The sequence below is a fragment of the Capricornis sumatraensis genome, chromosome 6, assembly GCF_032405125.1.
Source record: "Capricornis sumatraensis isolate serow.1 chromosome 6, serow.2, whole genome shotgun sequence".
Taxonomy (NCBI): Eukaryota; Metazoa; Chordata; class Mammalia; order Artiodactyla; family Bovidae; genus Capricornis; species Capricornis sumatraensis.
The window spans coordinates 9,166,819-9,186,877 of NC_091074.1; the positions used below are offsets into that span (position 1 = coordinate 9,166,819).

Sequence of the window (20,059 nt, forward strand, 5' to 3'; positions counted from 1 at the left end):
GGTTTCATATAAAATTGATGCTGTGTAATGATGACGCTGTTCCCTGATGGAGGGAACTTCCGAGGCTCAGTCTCCTGTGTGAACTGGTGTGGAAACCCGATGGGAGTTAGGGCACATCTCTTACATTGCCATTTTAAATAGACTATGTAGATGAATGGATATAAACACAGGAATCAGATTTCTCCTTTACCCCACAAGAAAGTTTGCATGAACAAATCTATGGAGAAGGTTATCTCTTAATACTTTATTCATTTACAAATAAAACTAAAGTCTTGGGCCAAACATTCTGAAAGCATTTCTGGTGGAATGGATTAAGAGTGCTTTTGAGGTTGCATTTTGGATTCTGTTTGAATTCATGCAACTTCTTTCATCATGTTTTATCCATTGTCATCACCTACACAGGTGATGTGATTTATTAAATGTCTCTCGTGATCTGTGTTGGAAAATCATACACTAAGCATCATCTGAAAATTCAAAACACTGGTTAGAAATTGCATAGCTCAGTTTCTGAGCATGTGTGTGTTTGAAAATTGAAAACAGTATGCCAACTAAGAAGGATTTGGTGACGAGGGAGAGAAACTCCCCACACTCCCACCCCTCACACGACGTACATGCCTGTCTGTTACGTTTGCTGTTTTGCTTCTAGAATTTGGTTGAACTATTCAGTGAAACCAGTGCTGAGCAGCTTCATGGGGTAGTCTGACCTCTAGAATGTCCGTGAACGCCTTTGGGTTAGTGACAGGTCATGCCAGGGAGAGCGGGATATGGAAGGCCTTCCTTATAATCAGCACACCCTCAGAACATACGGAAAAGTCTGCCCTTTCTGTGCTCGCTCAAGTTTCCTATGTTTCTTTTCCCTTCGATTTGATCTGGAAGCATTTAAGAACACAGATTCCTTCATTCCAACCACAATAATAGCATTTGCTGAAGACAAGTATCAGTATTGTTTTGGTTGAACAGTATTTCAAGCAAATCTGTCAGTGCAAGGCAAACCACATATATAGTCATCAGTTATGGAAAAAAACACAACTAGTCTTCTCTGACCTCTGTAATTCCTCCACAATTGTGTTCCTCACAACACAGCTGGATTGTTCCTTTCTTTCATGGAGGACTATTACAATATTTGGCTTCAGGAGTCTACCCTTGGCATGGAGAATTACATAAAATCCATAAACATGAACAATGATCCAAGTGACCATTTACATGAGCTGTTGAGTTAGAACTTCACAACAAGCAAATATTAACACATATTTGTAGTTGAGCAGTGTCCTGGCTTGTCTGACAAAACCTCATATGATTAGGATTCCTTTACTGGGAGGCGGATGTCTAACATTGACCTTGAAGTTGACTGATGCTTCCAGGGTACAAAACTGAACTTGTATTGAACCTTCTACTTTCCTTACGTTTAAGGATAGCTCCATCCCACGGACAGACCTGTGAGCTCTTCAGCCTTTTGGAATGTATGTAGGAACTGGCTTCCTCCCTGGCTATTTTTTAGCCACTGTTCAATGGAGAGGAGATAAATTTTGTTAAAGGACTAGGTTTGAGGGTGGTCTCCAAATGCCAAGATGTAAGATGGCTGAGATTCTGAATGCATCCAGCCTGCCCCCACTTCCTGACCCGCGCACTCCTGTGCTCTCCTCCCTGGCTGGCCTCTTCCCTTCCCTTCTCTCCCCGTTTGCCCCCTCACTTATTTATATGTCTGTTTTTCTCTTCATTCTCCTTCCTTTCTCTTATTCGTGGGTAAGATGAAGACCTGGAAATGAAACTGAAATTCACTGGTGCCGGTTGGCAGCCCCTGCAGGGGTTAGATGTTTAGATAAAGAAGGAAATAGCCGATTCCCTCCAGTTGTGTTACACAACGGAAGCAGGTTTTTCTCGTCACTCCTGGGCTGTGTCAGTCTGGCGTGTCTCCACTGCCTTCCTGTCTAGACAGAGGTCTGCCTGGATCCCCATCCCCTCAGCGGCTCAGGCCGCAGCAGTCAGTGTGCTCAGGACCCACATGTCTCTCAGAGAGCCTGCCCCAGCCTCCTTGACATGCTGACCTTATCCTGATTGAGTCCTTCAGAGACCTGTGTATGGGGGGGCAGGGCACGGAAGACCTCTGTGGCAGCTGTCAGCACCAGGCCCTGACTCAGCTGTCTGGAAATGGCCACAGACTGTGTTGAGTTACTCCTGCGGCATTGTCTCATGGCGTGCAAAATCCAAACTCCAAAAACGTGTCTTATTGGTTGGGGGATGGTGCCTGAGGAAGTGTGGCTCTCTGCTCACCAGGGCCACCCACTTCCTAGCTCCCGAGAGTGGAATCCTCAGTCAACATGTGAATGAATTATGTTTTGTTACATGAAGTGAGGTGCTGAGTGGTCAGAGGGTGACTGTGAGCATGTTTGAATGCAGTTCCAGGTTAAGATGGTAGATTAAACAAAAGTGGGTTGGATAAAGCCTGTGGTTCCCAAACTGTGTGGCCAGACACCCCATGCACCACCCCTGCCTACAGAGGTGCTGGAGATGGTGATTTTCAACAAAACAGTGAGACTTGACATACAGATAAGGACTGCTGGCTTGAGCGGAGAAGGCAATGGCACCCCACTCCAGTCCTCTTGCCTGGAAAATCCCATGGATGGAGGAGCCTGGTGGGCTGCAGTCCATGGGGTCGCTGAGAGTCAGACACGACTCAGTGACTTCACTTTCACTTTTCACTCTCATGCATTGGAGAAGGAAATGGCAACCCACTCCAGTGTTCTTGCCTGGGGGTCGCACAGAGTCGGACACGACTGAAGCGACGCGGCAGCAGCAGCAGCAGCTGGCGTGAGGCGGCTCTGCCTCACGTTAGCCCATTCTATGTTCTCTTCCGTAACGTGGTTGTTGTTGTTAGTTGCTCAGTCACGTCCATTACTGTGTGCCCCCATGGACTGCAGCACACCAGGCTTCCCTGTCCTTCACCATCTCCTGGAGCTTGCTCAAACTCATGTCCACTGAGTCGGTGATGCCATCCAACCAGCTCATCCTCTGTCGTCCCCTTCTCCTCCTGCCTTCAGTCTTTCCCAGCATCAGGGTCTTTTCCAGTGAGTCAGCTCTTCACATCAGTTGGCCAAAGTATCAGAGCTTCAGCCTCAGCGTCATTCCTTTGAACTTTGTGAAACAGTTTTTTTTGTGTGTGTGATGAAGACCAAGTCCTGGATGCAAACCAGTGTGGAGCATGAAAGGAGAGTGGCCGGTCCAGTGTGGACATGAGAGGAGGGTGGGGGGTCCAGTGTGGACGTGAGAGGAGGGTGTGGGGTCCAGTGTGGACGTGAGAGGAGGGTGTGGGGTCCAGTGTGGACGTGAGAGGAGGGTGTGGGGTCCAGTGTGGACGTGAGAGGAGGGTGGGGGGTCCATGAGAGGAGGGTGGGGGGTCCATGAGAGGAGGGTGGGGGGGTCCATGAGAGGAGGGTGTGGGGTCCATGAGAGGAGGGTGGGGGGTCCATGAGAGGAGGGTGGGGGGTCCAGTGTGGACGTGAGAGGAGGGTGGGGGTCCAGTGTGGACATGAGAGGAGGGTGGGGGGTCCATGAGAGGAGGGTGAGGGGTCCAGTGTGGACGTGAGAGGGTGGGGGTCCAGTGTGGATGTGAGAGGAGGGTGGGGGGTCCAGCGTGGACGTGAGAGGAGCGTGGGGGGTCCAGCGTGGACCTGAGAGGAGTGTGGGGGTCCAGGGTCCGGTGCGGACGTGAGAGGAGCGTGGGGGTCCGGTGCGGACGTGAGAGGAGCGTGGGGGGTCCATGAGAGGAGGGTGAGGGGTCCAGTGTGGACGTGAGAGGGTGGGGGTCCAGTGTGGACGTGAGAGGAGCGTGGGGGTCCGGCGTGGACGTGAGAGGAGCGTGGGGCTCCGGCATGGACATGAGAGGAGCGTTGGGGTCCAGCGTGGACCTGAGAGGAGTGTGGGGGTCCAGAGTCCAGTGTGGACCTGAGAGGAGCGTGGGGGTCCGGTGCGGACGGGAGAGGAGCATGGGGGTCCAGCGTGGACGTGAGAGGAGCGTGGGGGTCTGGTGTGGACGGGAGGAGGGTCACTGGTCCAGCGAGACTCCAGGAGAAGTTGTGCTATGGTCCAGGGCTGAGCACACGTACACACATACACTCATACGCACGTGAGTGATCATGGTGACTTAAGAGTAAACTACTGATGTTTTCTTCAATTTATGTGTATTTTTAAAAACAGTAACTTCTTAAGACCTAGATATTATTACATTCTTGGTAAGAACTACTTAGCAAACAGGACTGTTCCCTGCATCTTTTGGTTTGGAACACCGTGAAAAATTGCTGAGACACTTAGGGTCTTGTGAACTAAGAAAGTCTGCTTTAATGTCTGGGGAGTGAGGGAAAGTCTTGAAGCAGGAGACAGAAGGACCGTGTCACTCTGAGGACCTGAGACCTGCCTCCGCCCCCCGACCCATTACCCTAGCCCTGGGAAGGCTGGCTGGGCCGAGGTGCTGGGGCTCCTCTCTGGGCAATTGGAACACCCTGAAAGAAGAAAAACCCTCCCGTGACAATCCAGGAGTTTCTCCAACACAGAAGCAGCTACGGGAAGGCCCAGGTGCCCAGTGCTCTCTGTTGCTCTGAGCTTCCACACGGCTCAGAACCATGAGGATGGGAAGAGATCAAAGCTGCATGGAGAAACTGCCCTCTGGGATGGTAGAGAAAAGCAGGATCAGCTGCCGAGAATGCAGCGTGGAGGCAGCAGCCGCACTAAGAGAAACCGTGAAACAGCACCGCTGTCGTCAGAGAGACGAGAGAACCGGCGCATCCGGGAAGCAGAGCTGAAAATACGAGAGCTGGGAGGAGGGGAGGGTGTTCAGAAAATGAGGAGTTCGTGGAATGAAGAGACTGGGAACAGAAACAAAAGCTGGGAAAATGTCTGACAAAGGAGGAGGAAAAGACAGGAGGGATGTAAGAGAGAAAAGGAGTGAAAATCAGACGGTAGAGACCCACCTGGGTGGACCGCACATTCGCAACTAGGATTCCAGGAGGCGAGGGTGAAGGGGAGGGATTATCAGCGAGATACTACGTTTATTCCCCAAACTGGAGGCAGTCAGTGTCCAGACTGAAGGGGCCCTGAGTGCACAATGTGTCTAGACACACTGATGGCCACGCGTCGTGTGAAGTCACAGGCCCCGGGACGAGACCATGATCGCCCCACACCCGAGGAGGCAGCCTCGGCGCACAGCAGTACGTGGATCAGAGAGCCCGGGGCTCTGAGCGGGCCCACAGCACACAGAGGTGAGGGAGGCCTTCCACGTGCTGCTGTGATGTGATCTCCAGCGCAGAGCCGGACCCCAGGCGAGCCTCTGGCTCCACGCAGAGCAGCACTCGGGATCTGTCAGACTTGCATGCAAGGACTGCCCCACACCACCTGTCTGCAGGGTGTGCTCCTGGCAGCGAGAGCACTCACCGGCCGGAGCGAGACACAGGGCAGGAAGGAGCGCGACAGCAAAGGCGAGCAGAGCTGGGGGCACCCACAGGGCACGGCCACGTTGGGGTGTGACGAGGGCAGACACAGTGCAGCGTTCCCCACTCAGAGCTCAGGGCCAGTGCCCGTCTCCTGCTCTGACGACAGATGATGGGGGAGGCTGGTGAACTGACCCTAGGTCGCATCTCTGCTTGGTCTGACCCCCATCCGTGCCTGCAGAATCAGCTGGGAGCACACGTGTACCTGCTTGTGGACGTGCTCTGATCTGACCCAGAGCTGAGAGCAGAAAGTCGGCCGGGTTAAACTTCAAAGTGGTCACGTGACATACGCAGACCCCTGCCAGGTTTTCTGGCCAGCTGTCCCGATCCTGCCCGTGCTCAGCCCCTCCACACAAGCCGCCACCCAGCCAGGAGCCCCAGATTTCCCAGGAGACCCTGTGGCCTTGACCACTCGGGACCCCTGTGTGCTTCGGTAAACACCTGGGGAAGCTCAAGTTTTTTCTGACAGTGGCGAGTTGACCTTTTCTTTACATGACGAGATAAATGCTTGTGCTCAGTCGTGTCTGACTTTTTCAAGTGCCATGGACTGGGACCCCCGCAGACTCTCTGTCCATAGGATTTTCTCAGTGAGAATACTGGAGTGGGTTGCCATTTTCTTCTCCAAAATGCTTGTTAGTCAGCATTTAAAAACTAAGTGAAGTCAGAGAAAAATAAGTATCATATGACGTCACTCATGTGAAATCTAAAATAATGATGAAAATGAACTTATTTGCATAACAGAAATAGTCACAGATGTAGAAAACAAGCTTACGGTCACCAAAGGAGAAGGAGGCTAGGAAGGGGTAAGTTGGCAGATTGGGGCTGACATGCACACACCACTATATGTAAGGTAGGGAACCGTCACAGACCTACTGGGTAGCATGGGGAGCTCTGCTCGGTGCTGCAGCAGCTTGTGTGGGACATGATCAAACGGAAGGGGGACTGTGTGCATGTGTAACTGACTCACTCTGCTGTACCCCTGAAACCGACACGACATGCCGACCGACAACACTCCAATCAAAATAAATCACAGAGTGAAACTAAAGGGCACACTCCTGAGGGAACTAGAGATACGCGGTAAACATACAGGGAAATCAAACGGAAAGGAAGATTCAGCGGGGTGGGTGTTGGGGAGCATTTCTAAAGAACTGGTCATCTTTCTTTTCTTAGATTTACTGATGAGTCTGCTGGGGTTCATTTCATTGTTACTCCCTAATCTATGCATTTTTATTTTTTTAATTTTTTTATTGAAGTGTAGTTGATTTATAATGTTAGTTTTTGCTGTATGTTAAAGTGATCCAGTTTCATATACATATATATCTGTTCTTTTCATATTCTTTTCCATTATGATTTATCACAGGAAGTCCTTTAAAAAATGCATATGTCTTATAGTTGATTCAATCTTAAACACTGAATCACATCTTGCTAACTTTAGTCCAGAGTCCTTTTTATTATTATTATTAATAGTTACGTTAGCCAAATTATGTGGTTTGGAAGGTAAAAGCTGCATTTTATTTTTAGTTAGGCTGGACCCCAAAGAGGGAAAAAAAAAAGGCCTGTGAAGGAAGACATTTATGAAGACATCCCCCGGTTACCCAGAGGATCCAGTAATATAATCCATGCTGCTTCCTCATTTTATGTTTCTGCGAACAAAATGGTTTTGTTTGTATTTGATGAAGAGTTAAGCATGCCCAAGAAGTTGAATGAAATTTGGGATTAACCTCTGACAGGTAGTTATGTGATTAAGTAACTTTTAAGTAGTGGTAAAAAAGACAGAATTTACCACCAGCAAAAAGATTTCTGATTTAGTAAGTTGTTATATGTCTTCAAATCAAAGCTTTCCAGTTAGGAAAACTGGATCCAGATAGATCATAATTAGAGTCATTAGTAAGTTTAAACTTTCCCGTTTTTTAAAAGGACAGTTTTTTAATGCAAGCAAATGAGCCTCTGTCTTTGAGACAAGCAGTCATTTCCTAATTCCCATCCCTCACCAAAGTGCACTTCGCGGACGTCTTACGGTCTTTGTTCGAAGACCCTCCCGGGAGAGAACTGGGTGCAGCAGCCGGGCTCGTGCCCTGTCTTCCTGGCTTTCTTCTTCCCGTAATGTCAGAAGCGTACAAGCCAAGGTGCTGCTTTCTCAGCAAAGCATGAGCCCGTTGTCACTTTCGGATGCAATTTTCCAAGAGAAGCAAGGCTGAACATCTTTTAGGGCCTTGGACTAAAGCTTTATCGTGTAAAAGTCCCTGAGACGTGGCAATGTCTGAAGATAACCCAAAGAACGTGCTCGTGCTTTTTTATTCTGACTCTTTTGTTTTGCATGTAAACCGTCCAGTCGGTCATCAGCTCTATGCATGAACATACCTCATTTTATGCAGGAGAAGTGTTCCTGAGAATTTCTGGAAAATGAAGTTTGTTGAGTCGGATTTGAAACACGAAGCCTTTTCATTCTCTGAAGGGTCCTCTGGGTGAGAAGGGGCAGCTGTATAAACAAGCTGAAGCTTTCTTAAAATGGCATGACTTTTTAAAAAAAATCACAAAATTGTAGATAACATAAGAAGGTACTCTGAGAGTTGACGAGGTCATTGCTCCCAGATCAATTTCTCTCATCCCTGCTAGGTAAGATTTTATACTGATATAAAAGGTATGTTTACAGCACAGCATTGTATGAACTGTAACCACTGTGCTTGCAAGGAAAGCTTCTCAGGCATTTCTCTGTCTCTAGAAGCTCCATCTTCCAGGACAGTGCAATGGGGAGGGGGCCATGGGTGCCCAGCAGCAAATGCTGCTGAGCCCACCTCCCAGAGAATGGCCAGGACAGGGTGGAGGGTGGGGGGTTTTCCCCAAATCCCCGTACACTGGGCTGTCCATCTCTTCTCCTACTGGCAGAGCCATGTGACAGTGCCCTTGGGGCTGGACTGGCATCCTTCCAGTGTGTCTGGTCCCTGGAGGACACAGAGCCCACCTGCTCGTGCAGGTGGGTTTGCAGTGAGCTACTTGGACAGTGAGAGTAATTCGCATGTTCAGATCCAAGAAACTCCCCCTTTCCCACCTTTCACAGCTTCATTTCTGTTGAGTTCTCCATCTCCTGCACGAGGAGCAAACGCAGAACACCTAAAGGCCTTGTGCTGAGGAGCTCCTGGGAGGCAGGGCGTGACCTTCAGCGTTTTGGCCTCAACGTTGATTAACTGTGACTTTGGGAGGATCCCTTGGGACCTTGCCCAAAGGAATGAGCAATTCGAGCTAGTCCTTGTAGCCCAGATTTATTGGTTCAGTTTACAAATCCCCAGTCCCTGATGCACTTCCGGATAAATCTGACTTTCTCCAGGATTTGTCTTACGTGACTCCTCCCCCCTCCCCCCCACCGACTGGAATTGTTTCTAGCTTCATGTCTTTCTTGTCAGTGGGGAGCCTGGAAGTGTGCGCAGTGCAGTCAGGACACACAGGGCACCCTCCCCCTGCTCCCTGTCACCCTCCCGTTCTGGCCACTGAGCCTTGGCATCAGTGATAGTCGTGTACTATAAACGCTCTCAGGCCTTTCCCTGAAAACCCTTTCCTAATACGCCAAACAGCTCCATCTCACAGGATTCCTTGGTTTTTGAGCCAGGAACTCCAGTAAGCCCCCTAGGGCAGTGTTTTTAAACTGTGGATCATGACCTATGAAAGCGGATGGCAACCCCCCATTCATTTAAAACAAACTAGAAGAGAAAATGCATAGTGCCCAGCATTTTCCCACTCTTGGTAGCACAGGAAGTCTTCAATGATACCGTTATTTCAAAAAGGGAAAATAATTTTGTTTCTTGAAAGAAAGCCATACGTTATTAAGAACTCAGCATATCTTGTGATTGAAGGCAAGGTCAGCAAGCTTTCTTGGGATATAAAGGAAGACATACGCTCATTTTATTTACTGGTTTATTGGTCTACTTTTTATTTACTTCTTTTTCGTTTTCGCTGTGTTGGATCTCTGTTGGACTTTTCTCTAGCAGCATTGACGGCGGGGTGGCAGGATCCTGCGCTCTAGCTGCGGTGCTCAGGTTTCTCATTGCAGGGACTTCTCTTGTTTCCGAGGATGGCCTCTAGAGCAGTTGGGATTCAGCATTTGTGGTCCCCAGGCTCTAGAGCACAGGCTGAATAATTGGGACACACAGGCTTGATCGAACCCATGTCTCCTGCACTGGCAGGCAGGTCCTTTACCACGGAGCCCCAAGGAAGCCGTAATTGGCCGACGTTTGCCTTTCCTACTTCTGTTGGTGTGGGAAAGTTGAGAGATGTCATTCTAATAAATAGCAGTGTTGTTATTATAAGATCAGTTCAGTTCAGTCACTCAGTCGTGTCCAACTCTTTGCGACCCCATGAATCGCAGCACACCAGGCCTCCCTGTCCATCACCAACTCCTGGAGTTCACTCAGACTCATGTCCTTCGAGTCGGTGATGCCATCCAGCCATCTCATCCTCTGTTGTCCCCTTCTCCTCCTGCCCCCAATCCCTCCCAGCATCAGAGTCTTCTCCAATGAGTCAACTCTTCGCATGAGGTGGCCAAAGTACTAGAGTTTCAGCTTTAGCATCATTCCTTCCAAAGAAATCCCAGGGTTGATCTCCTTCAGGATGGACTGGTTGGATCTCCTCTCAGTCCAAGGGACTCTCAAGAGTCTTCTCCAACACCACAGTTCAAAAGCATCAATTCTTCAGCGCTCAGCCTTCTTCACAGTCCAACTCTCACATCAATACATGACCACTGGAAAAACCATAGCCTTGACTACACAGACCTTTGTTGGCAAAGTAATGTCTCTGCTTTTGAATATACTATCTAGATTGCTCATAACTTTCCTTCCAAGGAGTAAGTGTCTTTTAATTTCATGGCTGCAGTCACCATCTGCAGTGATTTTGGAGCCCAAAAAAATAAAGTCTGACACTGTTGCCACTGTTTCCGCATCTATTTCCCATGAAGTAATGGGACTGGATGCCACGATCTTCGTTTTCTGAATGTTGAGCTTTAAGCCAACTTTTTCACTCTCCTCTTTCACTTTCATCAAGAGGCTTTTTAGTTCCTCTTCACTTTCTGCCATAAGGGTGGTGTCACCTGCATATCGGAGGTTATTGATATTTCTCCTGGCAATCTTGATTCCAGCTTGTGCTTCTTCCAGCCCAGCGTTTCTCATGATGTACTCTTCATTGAAGTTAAATAAGCAGGGTGACAGAATACAGCCTTGACGTACTCCTTTTCCTATTTGGAACCAGTCTCAGTACTTTTTATAAACCCACTATGTTTACAGCATAAATTGTTTTGAGGCCAGTTTGCTAATCTCATGCCTGATGGTTTACTCCAGGGAGATGCCTTACTCTGAACTCTGAGAAACATGCCATCAGGGCTGTCAGAGGCAGGGAAGCGCGGCCCCATCCAGGTCTGCCAGCTCTTGCTACAAGGCCCAGGGGCGCAGACACCAGTGCCTCCATGTGGTGACCACTGTGTGGCGCCTGACTCTGTGGTTCAGCCGTTTGCAGCTCTGTGGTCCACGTCAGGTTTGGCCCCCACCCCATGGGCGCACGTGGTGGGCGTGGCTAGCCTCCAGGGTAGCTGGGATGAGCCAGTGGTCTTGGGTGATGGGCAGTAGCCCATCTCAGCTTGGGGGACCCTGAGTTCCAGGTCACCAAGGGTCCATCAGGGCTCACAGAGATGGAGCAGAGGGACAGGGCCCCTGAGACTTTCACTCCAAAGGGACATCATTCCCACCACCCCCAGGTTAAAGCAGTTCCCAGGCCAGCTGAATCTCAGGACTGGGACAGAGCCCAGTGCAGGGGGGCCTGGGTGTTGGAGGGGAACCCCCAGATCCCAGGCTGAGACAGGACTGCAGAACCCAGTGCCCAGGGCCTGGGTGTCGGAGGGGAACCCCCGATCGCAGGCCTGGGACAGGACTGCAGAGCCTGGTGTGGGGGGTGCCTGGGCTTGGGTGTAGGAGGAGCAGCCCCAGCCATTCCTACAAACAATCCACAGCACAGTCTTACGTATTCCACATGATGTGTGATTAATCAGTGTCTGTGGGAATCAGAAATATGCAACGTTTCTTAACATTTACCAACACAGCCATCCTGTGTCACTGATGCAACACAGACAGTCATTCCATGTAATAATAGTTAATAGACTCCCCAAATGACAATGCATATTATGCATACATTGATTAACTAGGAATAGCTACTACACTCTACATTAAGCTTCTTTTCAGCGAAACCACCGACAGTTCCTTATGACGCAGCAGTCACCCTAAGTCACCAGGCAGTGCCCTAAGCATAGTGCATATCTTGTCACAACCATAGATGGTCATGAGAATGAAGTCTGGAACCCAACTTGGTTCAAATTCTGATTTTGCTGCTCATGAACTGCGTGACTTTGGGTAAATCAGTTAGCCTTGCCGTGCTTCAGCTTATAGGAAATGTAACTTGCAGGGTTGGCATGAGGGTTAAATCTAAACTCATGTCTGTTCAGTGCTAATAGTGGTGCCTCATGCTGGAGAAGGGCTTCTGTAACTGAACTGTTGTGATGGTTACCAGCATCGACCCTCATGACAGCCCTGTGATGGATGATTTATGAGTCATGGTCCATACAAGACCCAGAAGGTACATTCTCTTACTGTCTCCATCTTTAGGTGAGAGGTAAACCAGAGTCACAAAGGCACCACGTGGCAAGACCCTCATTCGTGCCCTGGTCTCTGGTCCCAGAGTCTGTGCTTCTCACCCCACAGAAGACAGCCACGCTGTGTAACAGTAGCTTCCAGAGTAACTGTCTGCAGTCAAACATTTCCCCATTATGTTCTCTTTTCCCCATTGTTAGCTTCTCAGAGAAGCTTGATGTCCCCAGTAAGGGCTTCAGTTGAGCAGCTCTTTTGTTATTGAGAAATTTCATGAACATCAGCCAAACTAGGCAGGGCTGGCATCTCCCACGTACCGAGCGTACGGGCACACGCTTTGCAAACCTCTTGTGTCCTCATCACAGTACCCTCATGAGGAGCACGTTATCCCTGTTTTATAGGCAAAGAAGCCAAGACTGATGAAGACAGAGCTTAGCCACAATCACCAAGAATCTGTCTGACTCCAGAGCTTTGCCACCAGGTTGAACAGCTAAATTAAATGTCAAGAGATTGCACTGTGAATACTTCCTAAAGTGACCCCATGATAACTGCTACCAAATTTGCTTGGGTTAGAAGTCAGAAGTCTGGCTTCTTAGGAGCAACCCTGTGGGTGCCCTCTGATGAGTGACTCGGTTCTCTTCCTTCCAGAGGAGATCTGCACCCTGGTTATCGCAGAGACATTCCCCGAGGACGCTGGCATCTTCACGTGCTCGGCCAGCAATGATTACGGCTCAGCAGCCAGCACTGCCCAGCTGGTGGTCACCTCAGGTATGCCAGGTCCCCACTGCAGAAAGGACTGCCCAGAGGACTGCCCAGCCTCCAGGAGTCATGCTAAGAATCCGTGCTTCATCACAAAACAGAAGGCTGGGGTGGGGGGCGCTGGGTTGCGGGGGGGCGGCTGGGGACGGGGGTTGGGCAGTGGGAAACAAGAGCTGAAAACACAGGGTGATGATAGTGTGGTGAGAGAACACACGTAGGCAGCTATTTCAGGTGTGTGTTCTCTGTCTTGGGAACAATGTTGCTGGCTGCCCGCGTCCTCCTGCCTACCGGCATGACGCGGGGATCGGGAGGCACCAGGGCGAGTTAGTCACTGTTTAACCCTGCTCAGTAGACCCAGACAAGCAGCAGAGATTGTAGAAACCAGATTTCACTGGGAGCTGAGTCCTCCCAAACACTCAAGCAGCGCGTTTTATTGTTCAAACTAACCTCTGAGAATGTCGGGGCATTTTTGTAAACTCAGAAACTTAGCACTTAGAGAAAGCGTGAAACCATTCTTTTCCTCTGTTTCTTTGATCTTTAGTTAACTGTTTTCTGGGGCTTCCCTCATGGCCCAGTAAAGAAGCTGCCTGCAATGCAGGAGACATGGGTTTAATCCCTGAATGGGAAAGATTCCCTGGGGAAGGGAATAACAACCCACTCCAGTATTCGTGCCTGGAGAATTCCATGAATAGACGAGCCTGGTGGGCTATAGTCCATGGAGTCACAAAAGAGTCAGACATGAGTATTCTGCTATTATTAACTAGCCTTAGTTGGATTTTATGGCGATATTTCTGTTATTTTACAACGGTTATAAAATACCTCTTTGACCAAGGCGGCACCTAGCACCGCGGTCAGGAGGCAGTCGTCAGCTGGAGGTGGACTCAACAATGCTCTGGAAGTTTCAAAGGGATTTCTCTGGAAGCCAGCAAGCTGGTTGGTAGGGGGCGGCAGAGACATAGACAAACCAGTTTAGGGCGGTGGGAGGGATTCCTGATTCTTCATCCTCAGTAAGAAAGGAGCTGTAAAGTTCTCCTTCACAGGGCTCTGCCGGCAGGACTGAGGACTCTGTTAACAGGAGGCTCCAGGGTTGTGATCGGAGCCACAGAGAGGGCCCAGTATTTGATTTGGGGTTGAAGATGATCCCAGCGAATGGCCCCAGCACAGGTGCAGTGCTCTGACCATGAAGCCACAGCTCCGCTCCACGTCTGTGTGACTGAGATTAGCAAGTAGTATTTCCCATTTTTCTCAGGGGTAAACCTACTCTCGGCCAAACGTGATCAAGAGCTGTTTTCAAGCTTTCTGCTCACCCCAGGGAGCATCCTCAGGACACTGCAGAAGCCCTGCTGGGTGGGGCACAGGGTCCTTTGGAAGACACACCCTTGTGTCAGGATGCTCTCCGTTCTCCACTGAGAGTAATGAGCAGTGTGTTCTGCACTGAGTCACAGCTGCAGCAGTCCTCTGAATGGGAAATAATTCCCTATGAGGTCGTAAGACATTTCCCCAAGAGCCTCGCTTGGCTTTAGGACAGACGAGTGAAGGAGTGAGTTCCCACTGCTCAGCACAGAGAACCTCTGTAGCCTGAGCTAAGCTCAGCGAAGCACAGGTAGGGTGTTCTGGGCTGAAACAGACAGGACGAAGTGGCGTCCGTTGACAGTGTTTGTGTGGTCTTTTTCTTTTTTAAATTTATTTAAAGTGAAGTTGCTCAGTCCCACTCTTTGCGACCCCATGGACTGTAGCCTACCAGGCTCCTCAGTCCATGGAATTTTCCAGGCAAGAGTACTGGAGTGGGTTGCCATTTCCTTCTCCAGAGGGATTTTCCCGACCCAGGGGTCAAACCCGGCTCTCCGCATTGCAGGCAGACGCTTTACCATCTGAGCCACCAGGGAAGCCCAGATTTATCTAATTGGAGGATAATTGCTTTACAGTATTGTGGTGGTTTTTGCCATACACTGACCTGAATCAGCCACTGGTGCACATGTGTCCCCCCAATCCTGAACCCCCTCCCACCTCTGTCCCCACCCTATCCCCCAGGGTTGTCCCAGTGCATCAGCTTTGAGTGCCTTGCTTCACGCATCAAACTTGCACTGGTCATCTATTTTCCATATGATAATATACATTTTTCCATGCTATTCTCTCAAATCATCCCACGCTTGCCTTTTCTCAGAATCCAAGAGTCTGTTCTTTACATCTCTGTCTCTTTTGCTGCCTTGCATATACGATCGTCTTTACCAGTAATCTGTTGCCATCTTTTTTTAGCTCCTGTTTGAAATTTGTTAATAACCTGGTAACTGGGGTCCCACTTGTGAGCCACCTGGGAGATGAAGTCCAGCCTGCCCCGCCCCGCCCCCGCCCCCTCCAGCACTGTCCTGCAGCAGCCCCCGCTGGGCTCCAGGCTGTGGGTGGGGTGGGAAGGGGCTGGCCCCTCTCACCGAGTCCCCTCCTCTCCCTCCTTCAGCCAGCACAGACACCTGCGGCTACGACTCGGCAGGAGAGTCCGGCAGTGGCCACTTCCCGCTGCCCTCTCCCCTATGGGAGGCGAGCCCCTTCGAGCTGGTGGCGCAGAAGCCGGTGGACGCCCCTCCCGAGAGCGGCCCCGAGTTGGGGCTGAGCTCTGCTTCCGACAGGGAAGCCACCCGTGTGCACCCTACGCGCGGAGTGAATGGAGTGGTGAACGGCCGAGCTGACGGCGGCACCGCCCTCCCCAGCCCGTCCGCCCTGCTGTCCCCCGTGAAGGAGCCCCCGCCTCTGCTCGCCAAGCCCAAGCTGTGAGTACCCCTGCCGCACGTCCACGGTCCGGCCTCTGCCAGGGGCCCAGGGGCCAGACCTCCCCCCGGGCAAGGCCTCCTGCAGGCAGGTGTCCCGGCTGTGTGACCTTGCTACTCAATGGGGCCTCTGAAATGTAAAAAACACCCCAAAGCAGAGAAATACATGAGAGGCTTGGTTCAACCTGGCTTTTGCTAAAAACCATAGCTGGTTTCAGCTGCGAAGGTGTCCTGCCCGGGGCAGAGGTGTCTTCATAAGGTGGGGAAGGGCCTGCTGAGAGCTGGCCTGTGAAAATCACTGCCACTGTCTTAAGTGAAGGAGTCGGTGAGGAAACCTGACTAAGCACGGAGCCTGTGGCTGAAGATGGAGGTTCCAGGTGTGGCAGGCTGCTGGAGGGGTGGAGGGAGAGTGCCTCTCCCAGCCCAAGCCGCTGGGTGCAGGATTCCACGAAAGGCATGCTTCCACCCACACCACCTTCCTGCTTGGTTCCCACCGTTAAAAAAGGATGGTGACGCGTGTATGCGCGGTTTGCGCTGGTGCCACTGGGGAGGGTGGTGGTGAACCCGTTAGAGTGTCAGTTAAAGGATCCCTCTGAGCCGAGTGGAGCTGAGTCCCTGCCCTGACGGAGGTCGGCGGGAATCCTATCACTGAGGCCGTGTTTCCGTGAGGATGGACTCCGCAGGGCCTGTGCTCCCCTCGCTGTCTGGCGGAGGGGTGTGCTGTGGGGCTGGAAGGCAGTCTCAGGACAGGAGTGACTGCTTCCTCCCCCTGCCTGTGGCTCATTGTGGGAACAGGCTAGTTTTCAGATTAGGATGGCATCTTACATTCATTCATCACTTTATTGTTTATTGGGCAGTTTTGTGGGCATTATTAGACCACTCAAATAACAAGTCAGCCAGAGGAGTGCCTGCGTCAACAGATGGGCAGGCACTTCTGTGAAAGGAAACTTCTGCACTGCCCTGTATGGCAGCTTCAGAACTTGCTTTTATTATCTTTGACAATGAACATCTCAGACTTTCTCCTGTATCTGCCGCCCACGTTTTGTGGGCGGTGGGCTGCTGTACAGTAGCATGTTCCTCACCTAGACAAAGCCCCCCTGAGATGCGGGACAGGTCTCAGCAGCTCAGAGAGGCCATCTGAAGAGAGGCTTATGCCCCTGTAGCGCCAGCCCACTGAATTAATTGCCTCTGCTGTCTGCTTTTAGCTTTGCACCTAGAGTGTGTATTTGCAGTGCTTTGGATGAAGCAAGGGACCAGCCCTCCTAGGGCAGAGAGGGAAGATGTCCACTGAAAAGACCTGCTGGCTCTTGAGTATAAATCACAGGAGAGCAAACAGAAGGAGCTGCTCACAGGCCTCGCAGCCTCCATATCTCAGGGGTTTCAGCCGCTCTTCAGCTCTGACTCAACTGTGTTGGGGGATGTCTATAAAAAATGGACGGAACACTTCTGTGGTTATTAAGAGCTACTTGAATGGCTCGGGCACAAGTTTCCAGACTGACATCATGATCTGCTTGCTAGTCAGTGTTCAGTTTAAAGTCAAGTCCAGGGAAGGTGGATTTCAGTGTCTAAATTCCCTTCATGAGGAAATTGAGGGAGACTTGGTAGCTTAGAAGTCACATCGCTGGTAGCAGGTTTTGTCCTGCTTTCTGCTTTCAAATCTTTGTGTGTAAGTGTGTCCTTAGAGCATCCATTCATGATGTCCATGTTGTATGAGTACCTTCCAGTTACTGTGGAGGAAATAATAGGTGATTGACCCTGCCAACATATTTATCAATTTTTAAATTTTCTTAGGAATTTTAGCACTTTTTAAAATTTTGTTTTCATCACAAAGCGAGTGCATGCTTGAAGTGGCAGGTCAAACAATACAGAAGTGGTTGAGGGGACCAGTGCCAAGGTCTGGTATGAGGCCTTCCACCCCTTTCTCTGTTATCTGAGAAGGTTGGCTCATTGTTTTGAAGGTTGTATCCGTTGATAGGAATGCCGCTGAATGATATCTATAGATAATGTGGAATGATGTCCAGGGTGTCAGTGATTAATGTAACCACTATAAAATTCTTATAATAAGTAAAATTCTTATACATGTCTGTTTCTTTTCATACTTTGGGAAAAAGCGAAATTTTGCATCTTATGATTAGCAGTGGAAAAACTGGTCCACTCGAATCTTTTTTCATCAACCCAGGACTTTACTCCTTTTCATTGAAAAGGAGAGGCTTATATTTGGGGGGTGGGTAGGGAACTTTATGGCATACCATTCATCTGAATCATTTGTAACCAAAAAAATAGGAAACAATTAGGAGGGACTGAAAATAGTAGGAATTTAAATATTTACTCTTATTAAGTGAATCTGAAAAGGGTATTTTATTCGTTAGAGTCCTGAAAAGTGTCATTGTTAGAAGGAAAATCTCTTTGTATTTTTCCTCTCAAATAGCTCAGTAGCAATCATGAGAGGGGGGGAAAAAGACTAAAATGAAAAGATAGGAATGTCCTGAATTCCTTTCTGCAGCAAGATTCTAGAACAGAAACCCCCAGCACGGGTCTTGCCGCCCTCCCAGCCCCTGGCTGCGGTCTGCCTCTGCCCTGAGGGTGCACCCCGGCCCAGGGCTGTGGGCTCCCACGTTCACTCCCAAGGAGATGTCCTTGGCTCAGACTCTGCCCCTCCGGTGTGAGTTCCCTGGGGTTGAGCATGGCCGTTTAGTGAGTTCCAGGTGCCCACACACCGCACCATAGATCAGAGGGCACTTTCACTGCACCCAGGGAAGCCGTGAGAGGGTCCGAGAGTCTCCGTGTCTGACACGCAGCGTCGTCCCTCGCAGTGCACAGGAGAGAAGTGAAATGCGGCTGAAATCATAGTGCTTATCAGAGCGAAAGAGGAGGGAAGGGAGGTAAACCAGCTTGTGAGCTGCTTGTCATGTTATCGTCCTTGTTCAGGGCCCACCGAATAAGTCTACAAATGCTGCCTGAAGAGGCAAAATAAATACACCACTCGGTTGTTCATGGGAAACAAAATCCTGTCTCTTTATTCTTGCCGAAAAGCGGTCCCTGAAAGACACAGGCGTGTGGCACCTCCAGGGACAAACCTGGGGCGACCTCGGGGCCACACTGAGCAGGCGGCCGTGGAGAGCACAGAGAAGCAGGTCCTGTCCGCTCACCAAGCGCACCGCCTGCACCAGGCCCAGAGGCGTGGAAGGAGCGGATGCCGCTGTCAGACCCTGTTGCTTCCTGCTTCTTTGATGTCTTCCTCTTGTGTGGAAGGAGCCGATGAGGCATCCGAGAGGCGAGAGGCGAGGAGAGGAGGGGAAGCCGGGGCACGTCCCTGTGCTGGACGCAGGGCCGCTCAACAGGGAGACGGTGCACGCTTGTGAGCCGAGCGCGGGTCCTCCGCCTGCCTCAGAGCCCCCACCTGTGTCTGTGGATGGCGGCGTGACCCTGCAGCGCTCCCTGCTCGGCCACCTGCCCGAGGTGTGGCCGGAGCTTCCTCTGCTTCTCACTGCCCCGCCCTGGCCCCTGCAGGAAGCAGTGTCAGGATTCCTACCTGAAAGAGCCAAATGGCTTCTCAGATGGGCTGCTCCTCGGGACCCTTGCGTCTTCCTCCTTGCTCTCGCTCCCACCTTGAGAGCCCCGGTTCTTCCTGCAGCGCTTATCTTAAAACGGGACAGGCCCTATAAATGCGCTGCTGCTACTGTGTCGCCTGGTCCAGTTCTGGGCTGACACCCGCATGATGAGAAGCAGTGGGGAGAGCAGACAGGAGGAGGAGGGCAGCCTGGACCCTCTCATCAGAGGGTCACTGAGCCGGACCTGCCCTGCCTGGAAGCTCCCCATGGTCCCCAGCCCACTCCTAGACACGAACTTGGGGCGTGGGGTCCCCTTGCCTGGAGTGTTGACTCCCTGGCATGTCTTTGGGCTGCAGATGGATGGCTGCCCCTTTGTTCCCTGTTACCTGCCCTGAGGCGTCCCCAGCTGTCCCCATAAACCACACTCTCTGCTGTCCCCACAGCACGGAGCTACTTCTGATCTCTGCTCACTTGCCCGCAGGCTGGTTTGGGTGATGTTTCTCCCATGGGGATGCTTCTTACGCGGAAGACCTCGTTGTCTTCTCACTGCCGTTTTGCTGGGTCCTCGATCAGGGCCTGACAAACCGTAAATGCACAGAAATATTTTGAATGAATGAAAGAAGAACAGACCCACAAAGAGCAAGAAGTCTCTCCTGTTTAGAGTGACCTCATTCCTCGGGGTTACTTCTGACCCAGGTACACCATAGGGTCCCTGCTCTCTGTCCCCACCAACCACAGAGTTTTCTCATTTGACGGTACTTCCCACTGACCCGCTTGTCCTAGAAGTTGAGTGACTATGAAGGATCAAATGAAAATCCCACCGATGGAGTTACAGTAGAGAAGTACCCAGACATCCAGGGTACTTGATTTGGGAGCCTTTTCACTTC

General features: G+C 50.7%; 1 protein-coding gene across 1 annotated transcript in view; it reads left to right on the forward strand.

Moving 5' to 3' along the window:
* PALLD (palladin, cytoskeletal associated protein) overlaps positions 1-20,059 on the forward strand; it is a 369,544-nt gene that overhangs the window by 172,134 nt on the left and 177,351 nt on the right. Inside the window, exons 9-10 of the mRNA XM_068974720.1 lie at positions 12,749-12,868; positions 15,315-15,624. Of these exons, the coding sequence (XP_068830821.1) occupies positions 12,749-12,868; positions 15,315-15,624 (430 nt within the window). The remainder of the gene's footprint in view (positions 1-12,748; positions 12,869-15,314; positions 15,625-20,059) is intronic.